The sequence below is a fragment of the Mytilus edulis genome, chromosome 1 (genome assembly GCF_963676685.1).
Source record: "Mytilus edulis chromosome 1, xbMytEdul2.2, whole genome shotgun sequence".
Lineage (NCBI taxonomy): Eukaryota > Metazoa > Mollusca > Bivalvia > Mytilida > Mytilidae > Mytilus > Mytilus edulis.
Window position 1 is genome coordinate 86476815 of NC_092344.1, and position 10003 is coordinate 86486817.

Sequence of the window (10003 nt, forward strand, 5' to 3'; positions counted from 1 at the left end):
TGTGGTGCTAAAAGGATCATTTCAGTTTGAAAGGGATAAGAATTGTTGATTATGCCATTCAGGACAACAGATATTCAAGTCACCCTTCCATAACTATTGTTGCTGGCAAGGCAATAAAATATAAATTCTGCATTTTTTTCTTTTTTATTCACTCATTTTTTTGCAAATAAGTCTTCTCACTAAAATGATTCCTGGAAATTATGACATGCCAACAAAATGTTTAATAGCTGATCAGATCTGTCAGTGTAACAAAAAAAAATAACAGTTTGAACAACTACCAAAAACTATCACATTTGACATGGGATTTCCACCCCCTCTTTGATGAGCAGTCAAGGTCACACTGATAAATTATCAAAACAATATATATCAAACGAGTTAGTGTTTGCACATGTGATTGAATGTAAACGTCAATGAAATTTTCAAAGTATTTTTTGATGGTCAAATATAAAAAATACTTTGTAAAAAATTAGCCATCTATTGTTCAATTTATAAATATTCCTAGGTAAACATTGTCATTAAACTCCCATTTTACGCTTCAGTGATTCTGGCATCTCTGGTGGTGGTGGACGTGGAAGTCTGAAGTATACCTTAACAGAATCATAGATGAACCACTGTAGTGCTGTTAGTGTACCAATCATGATGATTCTGGGGAATAAGCCCTTCCACATTCCTAAAATAAAATTTAAAAAAAATGATATCAGACTCAAGACTTCTTTTGAACCGAGTTTTACTGTGTATATTGCTGTGTGTTTTTTATTTTTACATTGGCTACAGGTACAGGGGGAGGGTTGAGATCCCAAAAAACATGTTGGGTACAGGATTTTCTCGCTGTATTGAAAACCCATTGGTGGCCTATGGCTGTTTTCTGCTCTTTGGTCAAGATGTTGTCTCTTTGGCGAATTCCCTTTTTCAATTCTCAATTTTATTTATTAAAAAAAAATTATACTTTACCAACTTGCAATTAAATTTTACATCCTCTACTGAAACATGTTAATTCTGTTGAGAATTAGTGTATTGGAGTAAGGATATGCTATATTTTTATCACTGGCCATAAAATTCTGCAGTTTTTTTGTGTGCATTGTGTTATTTAAAGAGGTTTTATAGGTGAACATGATTGGAACTTTTTTATTCTAATAAATATCTATATTTGTAAAATTGTAACAAAGCTGCACATACAGTTAACTCTCGTTGTCTCGAACTCGGTTGACTCGAAATTTCGGATGAGTCGAAGTTTTCACGTGGTCCCGAACTTTGTTCCATGTAAATGTATGTAATTCGACTCCTGATGAGTCGAAATTGGATGAGTCGAAATTTCGGTTGAGTCGAACTAAATTTACGATCCGGGATCCCAAGGTTAACAAAAGCATTAAAAATTCATTATTTATCTCGAACTAGTACACATATGTCAAAACATGACCTTCGGCATTTAAATGGATTAAAGAGTTTATCTGACAATACATGTGTAATTAAATTTCCATTCAATGACCACTGTATTGATTAATGACATGCTATTTCCACGAAGTGTTTACCTAAGATTATCTTTTATAGTATTTAAAATGTTTACAAAACAATTAATTTTATTATATTTCACGTTAAAATGCCATATTTTGATTGGCTAATACGAGGGTGTCATTTTACTCTATCACATAGCTGAGAGGGTGACAATTTTTTTGAATGTTACCCTCTCGTCTCAACCAATCAAAAATCGACAATTTAAAGGACAATGGATTGAATTTACATCAAGTAGTTGAATACAATGCTTAAGTTTGACGTTTTGGATCAAATTTTATTATTTAACTGTCAAAATAAAAAAAAACAACATCTTGTTGTTTATTTCTAATACTCGTAACGTTGTTATGTACGTGACGTCATAGAAAATCCTTTTGAAATAAAATTTATCTGTAAAAGACAAAAATGGTAGGACGTTCAGTATAATAAATTAAATAACACATAGCTGAGAGGGTGATAGAGCAGATTGGTACCCCTTGAAAAAGCATTGTCAACCTTGGCTTCGCCGCGGTTGACAATGTTTTCTCGGGGTACCAATCTGCTCTATCACCCTCTCAGCTATGTGTTATTTATATAGTGATTTACACTAATGAGCTTGGGTGTGTATAAAGTAAGGATTATGAATTCCGTTGATGATCACCTTAAAACTACTCAATCGGCGTCTTCAATCTTATTATATGTTCTTTTGAAAAGAAAGAGTGAGATAAAACAAATGAAGAGAAATCTAAATTTCCTAAAGTCTCTTGTATCCGAGAATAAACAATTTTGTCAACTATAAACGACCTGAATTACGGAACTATCGATTGGAAATTCCTCTCTCGGATAAAAGCCATAGGAAAAGGTTGTAACTGAAACAATTGAAAAAGTAAAAATAATGTTATTATAATAATGAAAGACCTTGACATACAAGTACATCGATCTGATACCAGAATATCGATCCCCTTCCAATATTCAACCGGATTTATTTTAGCTTTACCAAGCTAAGCAAGAGTTGTGTCCCTTGTTCTGTCAAACTTCCGGTTTTCGTTTGAGTCGAACTATGTGTATCTCGAAATATTTCTCTGGTCCAGCTGACTTCGAGATAACGAGAGTCGACTGTACTATAACTATGGGCTATTCCAGAAAAAAATGTATGGGGGGGGGTTGGAAGGCAGTTTTTGTCAGCACCCGCCACCCAGACAATTGTAATTGAGAATTATAGTGCATTATAGTGTGAAAAGTTGCTCTGATACCCATCACCCATGTATTATTAATATAATGTGCCTTCCAACCCCCCAACCCCCCTACATTTTTTTCTGGAATAGCCCTATCATGCAAACAATCTAATACTAACAAAGTGTTTTCCCTCTCAGTATGTACCTATCACTATCACATTGTATTTTCCTTTTGTCTCATTTTATGATTGTAATATGACTTTGTTTTTTACATGTAATGTTAGATGAGAAATTGTTTTCTTATCACAGAAATTAAACTCACCCATGAATCCCAGATCCTTAGCAATATCCATAAAGTTACTGCCCTTAGCCTGGTTGAGTTTGGATACAATGGTGTCAGCAGGATGAGACACAATAGCACAGAATACTCCAGCTGAAACAAAAAAAATAAACAGTTAAAAACAAACTATATTAATACAACCGTTTAAAGAAAGAATTAATAGTCTTTCTAAATGGGAGATAACTCTTGATTAAATTAAAAAAAAATTGCCTTGCAAACAGAACTTCTGTTTACGACATACAAATCACTTACAGGAAAGTATTTATAGCTGAACTGTTGATTTTGAATTCAACTTGTGACAAAATGCAGGGATTGCCATTGTAAAATATCGCAATGTCTGTTTAGGAACTATCATGAATATTATATTCACTAAGTTCCCTTAATTCTATTTGCTTTGGTGAGCATTTAATGCAAGAATGTCCAAGCATACAGAGATAACTGGTGATACTAATATTATTAAGTAATGCATGCAAAAATTTCTGCATTTACATTCTCCAATTGTAGTATTTTGTGAAACATGTAAATTGTACAAGACTTTTATTCAATCTTGTATTAAATGAGTCAACATTTGTATTGTATTTCATGCTGCCCTTTAGAATTTTCAGCATTTATACATGTATGTGTTGTGTGTAATGTGTTATGAGATAATATGATTTTCAATATTGCCACAAGAGTGACAAGACAGACCACATTATAGTTATATTCACTTTCAAATTCAAGAATTTTAATATTATAGTACAAATGTTATATAATCTATTGTACATATTGTGCTAAATATGTCCCACTCATAAGAAATCGCTTAGGTAACTAAGGTTTAGTGAATTTGAATTGATTGAACTTTTTCATTTCCCTTTTGGACCAATTTGTCTGGACTTTCAAAGCAGACTACTGAGTGTCACTTCTCCAAAAATTGTACTGTGAAAGTACTTTTATTCGTGGGGTACCAATTTTCGTGGTTTTCGTGGATGACTTTATCCACGAATTTAAGTTTCCAACGAAATAAAACAACTATTGTCCAAATCAAGACATGGAAAGATCCTCACCGGTAGGTTTGACTACTGATATGATCTACAGAATTTATTGAATAACGCGAAATCTGACAATACTTTAATATCAGTCACAGGACTACAACCACATGCATGATTATACCCATTTAATCTTTAATAACCTAAACTGTACAACTTGTGATCTTTTGATTCTCATAAAAAATATTTTTGATCGATGAAAGTCAGATTTCCAGTATTGATATGCTAGTATGATAAAGTGTTTATTTTATATCCTCATAGTTCTCGTACATATTGGAAATAATATTGTCATGCCGGGCTTGATTTTGAATTATTTGACAATTCAAGATACGTTTATTGCATTTGTTTATTTAACTGTTTTCTTTAGGTGACATGTTTATGGCCTACTTAACACCTTTGATGGTCTTTAATCTATTGATCACTTTATCATGGGTTATTAGTGTTATCACTACGATTATTTACACAGGTCTATGTTTACTTTGCTATTTCCTTCAATCCAGACTATTTTGTAACCTTCGTTTTTAAATTCTTTAATTTTAAAAAAAAAATTTAAACTTAAAATCCACGAATTTAAAAACCCACGAACATGTAAATATTGCTCAAACCACGAAAATTGATACCCACGAATTAAAGTACTTTCACAGTATCCTAAAAACTAAATCTATAACGTGCATCTCATTAATATGACCAAAAAAATGTTTAAAGACTAATATTTTAAATGCCTTGTTACACTTAAAACTGATTTATAACCCCCTTTTTCCTTACCAATATAACCAGCTGTGAAGGTGACTGCGAGTTGTTCTGCCTTGTTACATTCAATTCTTGGTTTGGGAACTACATATTTATACAAGGCTTCTACTGTTCTCTCAAAACAAGCAAATTTCATCATTGTATATGGGATCTGTCTGCACCATAAAGGCACCAGTCCTTTGTAAAATCTGTATAAAAAGAAGACATACATATATATACAATATTTAAAGTATTTTTTATAGAGGTTTTACTCATGTTAAGTTTAACAATGCTTATTTTTTCACAGTTTATTATTTTACAGTATTGCTTATTTTTTCACAGTTTATTATTTTACAGTATGTATTATATTTAAGTACACAGTGATGACTATTTTTTCTGAGATTCATTCCAATATCAAGTAAAATGAACAAATGTATCAGAATACTGTTTTTGGTTTTTGAGATATATATGCCCAAAACTGCATTTTTTAACCCTTCATGTATGTTCTTTTTTAAGAAACAGCAACCCATTTGTTCATTGATCAAATCCCCAAATAACACTTTTAAACAAGATACCCTATGCAACATTTATAAAGTTTGATAACATTTGACCCAGTAGCAGTCTTCATGCTGAACAGCAGCCCAGGCTTGTAAAATTGCTCTGGGGCTTGTAAAAATCATATCTACAGGCCAACAGAATCTAACTAAAAAATTTCAAAAATTGAGCTCCAGGCCTGTAGATTTAATAGTTCATCGTGAAGACTGCATGCAGTAGTTTCAGAGAGAAGTATTTTTAACGTTTTTAAACAACAGCAACAGCTGTCAAGTGATGACAAAAGATCATCACTGAAACAAGAATGTGTCCCAAGTACATGGATGCCCCGCTCGCACTATCATTTTCTATGTTCAGTGGACTGTGAAATTGGGGTCAAAACTTTAATTTGGAATAAAAATTAGAAAGATCATATCATAGGGAACATGTGTACTAAGTTTCAAGTTGATTAGACTTCAACTTCTTCAAAAACTACCTTGACCAAAAACTTTAATCTGAAGCGAACGGACGCACAGACGGACGAATGGATGCACAGACCAGAAAACATAATGCCCCTCTACTATCATAGGTGGGGCATAAAAAAATTGAAAGATCCAAGATTTCAAGAGTAGAAATGTTGCAAGTAAATAATTTTTAAGAAAAAAAATCTATGTTAATAGCCATTTGCATTTAGTTATGTTTCCATTATTATTCATTTTTCTGCAAGATTTTTATTTTTGAACCATTCTGATGATTCGGGGATAAGCTATTTCATTCTCATAGCAAAATGGACTTGTCATTTGAAATATGAATAGGATGCAAATATATCAATACATCTTTAAAACATGCATACATAAATGTGTGTTGGAGTAAACCTATCAAATATTCATTTCTGATGCTGCAAACTAATTGAAAGTCATGATAGAAGTTTCAGCATTAAATTTTAAAAAATCCAACAAGATAACAGATGTGTTTTTAATATCTAAATCTACATCACTGTGTATGTACGTAGTTATCAAACCAACCCGTTAACTCCTTCTTCTTTTAATATCCTTGGGAAACCTTCTCTCAGTGTTGTACTCCAGCCTGCCTGTGTTTGGATTCTGACTTTACAAGCTTCCATTGGACATAGAGCAATGTCAGCAAAGAATTCAGCTGATGCACTGGATATCAGGTATAATGATGTTCTCCATAAAAAGCAATTTTCCTATTTAATATAAGGCAGTAAATATTTGTGTTTGATTTAAATGTAAATCTATATGAATGAAATATATATGTATGAAAAAAATACTTATAATATTTATATCCATTTTTCTATCATTTGTTCTAAACAAAAATTGAAGTACATTTTTTTTTCACATGTTCTACAGGTGCATTTTGCCATTTATAACATATAAATAATGTTTTCTGTGATAACCACTGTTAAAGTGTGTCTTTAACTACAATGTATGCATTTAGTGGTTGTATCCTTGATCTTTTCTATATATTTGTAAATCTATTGCATGCTTTTCTTTTTAATTCAATAAGTATAAACTGGAAGATGCGTAGGAATTTTGGCATTGTCATGGGTGAAGCAACATTCATATAATTTGGTAGTATTCACTGATTAAAAAAACAAATGATATGCTAAAATGGTATTTCAAAATACGTTTACATGTATAAAGTGTCTAGGTGTTCTGGATCCTTGGGCATTGGCCTGCCTTTGCCTTTTCAAACTTACATTTCACCTTATTTCACAATGTAAGAACAAATGTAAATTGTGTTCAATAATTTTATAATAAATGTCAATGTACATGTATACTGTAAATTGTGTATAAATATTCAATGTGAAATCTTCATTGTTTTTAAATATATTAAATTTTCTCAATTTTTAAAGCCACTGTACATTCTTCACAAAATCATGTACATAGTTCTGTTCATACCTCTCCTAATAAGTTTCCATAAAATATCTTGAAGACTTCATAGAATCCAAATTTGCAAATTCCTTGCATTGAATAACCAATTAAAGTTGGAGCCCATCCTTTAGTCAGTTCCATAGCACCTCCTTCTTTGATAGATACTTTGAAGCCTTTGATGATACCACCATATTTTTCAGGTTGTACTTGAATTCTACATTTAACCAAATCAAGTGGCACTACAGCTGTGTGTGTTATGCCGCAACTCAATAAACCACCAAAACCACATAAGGCATAGTACTTGTTAGATCCAAATTCACAGCTGGTCTCCTCTGAAATAAAGTCAAATGTTATTTTGAGAATTTTCCCAAAACACCTTCCATTTTTCTGCCAAGACTTCAAAGCCAAAGGCATACATATGATTCTTCCTTTTCAGACCCTCTTCCTTCCCTCCCGTTAAAATTTGAATCTTCCGCTTTTTGAAAATGTCAACCTTGTAAAATTTTCAATACATGTTTTTGTTTACAAAATCAAAAGGGACAGAGAAAAAGTCAGAGAAACTAGAAATTGATAGGGGAAAATTCCGAGAAAAACAGAAGTTTCCTTTTGTCTCGGAGGTAAAATGAGGTTGTAAAAAAGTTAAAATCAGCCTGAGGTGTTAAGAATTAAACTGTATATATATACACAACAATAAATCGAAGATAATAGGCAATTACATTTTTTGTACCTGGTGATCAACTAACTAGTTTAAGACACAAGCTTGGTTGATTACAAGTGAAATACTGACTAAGGATTAAATTGACTAATTGTACAAGTTGTATAAACAATGATTTATTTGATGTTGTTGAGAACATGGAACATTTACTGAACCTCAAAGACAAATGAAATCAACTCAAATATGATATTTATAGCTCGTTTTCTATCCAAGCCAATGGAATACCTTACCTTTATAAGTATAGTTGTCTTGGACTATTCTAAAATTTTAGAATTTGACAAAATGCAATCCATATTTTATCACATGGCATTGTCAGTTTGTTTTAGATTTATGAGTTTGACTGTCCCTTTGATATCTTTCGTCCCTCTTTTATCACCAAATACCCCAGCAGCAAATAAAAGAAGACCAAGTATCTAGCCAAATTCAACTCTGCCTGGAGATCTGATTTCAAATGGTGCAGATCCAGTACCAAGGGTAAAGACCATGCTTACTTAAGTTACTTCACTTCATGCAAAGCTGACCATGGTTGCCCTAATGACTGGACCAAACTTATGGAGACAGCTACAAACAGCAAGCCTACAACTCTATCAATTTAACACCTTCTGGTACAAGCATGTTCAGTAATGGTACTCAAGTTGACAATGTAGCTTGATAAGAGATACTTTTTGCCAACCATGTATGATGGGTGATCACTTTATCTTGAATTATATATAATGAATAAAATTTGAAAACCCCTCTTTTATTTTTATCAAGTAAAAATGGATATGTGGGTGTTTAAAGGTATCAAATTATTGTTCCTTTAACCAAAAAAATGAAGATATGCAGTTTAAACACACAAAAAACATTGCATACATAGATACAAAGGTCGATAAAAAATCTCTAGCTGAAAATTTCCAAATCTCCAGTTGTAGCTTGACAACTCTGTCACATGTATGCAAAGGCAGGAAACATATCTTTTCTATTTCGTTTTGCCTTAGAAAAGTGACTATCTATAACTTTGCCACTGTTGTCGTGTTGACCTTCACAATATGCATTTTCAATAATTCCAAGTATTCTGATTTTATTTGCATTGTAAATGTATATATTTAGGATATAAATTATATACCAGACATGTAATTACAACTTATTAGGATTGGAAGAACCCTCAAGTGAGGGATCAGTATCCCTTAATAAAAAGTTTATAATCTATGACTATGACTATTTCATATAAAAATTTTAAAATACATTGGATAGATAGTTATTTCAAGTTTCTAACTGGGCAATGACTACTTCCAGTTTATCATAAGTGAAAGAAATATTCTATTATAACATTCATTCATAAATATAGTTTGCAACTAAATAAATTAAACAAAATCACGAGTGTCCTTGAATCTGACAGCTGACCAAATTGCAAATGTAATTGTATCATGAAGATCTTTTACAATTTTGATGATTTAGGTCATTGGTAATTAATGAAATACAATATATGTCGCCTATAGAATGTGTTTCCTTGCTTTACCTTTAGCAGATGCAGCGGCGATTGTTCGTGTTTCGTTCACTTTGAAACCTTCACATTTAGCCTGATGGAAAGGGCTGCTGAACGGGTTGTTTTTCACCGCGTTGGAGATTGCTTCCATCATTTTGACCTGAAATATACATGAATATTATATATAGACTTGTCGTTTGAAATTTTGATCAAAGTTTTACTACAGTTAAGATTTAAATTGACAACCGGCGTTTTGTCCTCTTACCGTTCTGGCGTGTTGCGACGGAAAGGACTGATTAAAAGGTCAAACAGGGCTAAATTCTTCATACATTTGTGATTGGACGGTGCTATTGTGACGATATCGTCTGGTTCCCTGTTGCATCCATAAAAAAGTTAAATAATTGATGATTTTGCTATGTATTATTATAATTTATATAAAAATTTTCAACAATTTTAGTGTTGGGAGTGTCGTTTGTGAATGGAGATAATTTTATAAAGTTGTTGAATCCAATATATTCTTCAAGTAAAATAATTCGATGCTCAACATATAAAAGTCTACAGTTCGTCTAACCAGAGACATATATATGTTCCAGACCATATGAGTATTTGGACCGTACGCGTACGGTCCGGACCGTATACG

At 32.2% G+C, this 10003-nt stretch overlaps 1 protein-coding gene across 1 annotated transcript; it reads right to left on the reverse strand.

Moving 5' to 3' along the window:
* Nucleotides 1–125: 125 nt before the first annotated feature.
* LOC139493535 (solute carrier family 25 member 3-like) lies at nucleotides 126–9737 on the reverse strand. Its single transcript, XM_071282029.1, has 7 exons — nucleotides 9629–9737; nucleotides 9397–9523; nucleotides 7211–7515; nucleotides 6314–6495; nucleotides 4794–4966; nucleotides 2986–3096; nucleotides 126–670 (listed from the first exon to the last, which is right to left on the reverse strand). The coding sequence occupies exons 2-7, from the start codon at nucleotides 9515–9517 to the stop codon at nucleotides 516–518; spliced, it is 1047 nt and encodes a 348-aa protein (XP_071138130.1). The 5' UTR covers nucleotides 9518–9523; nucleotides 9629–9737; the 3' UTR covers nucleotides 126–515.
* Nucleotides 9738–10003: the final 266 nt, after the last annotated feature.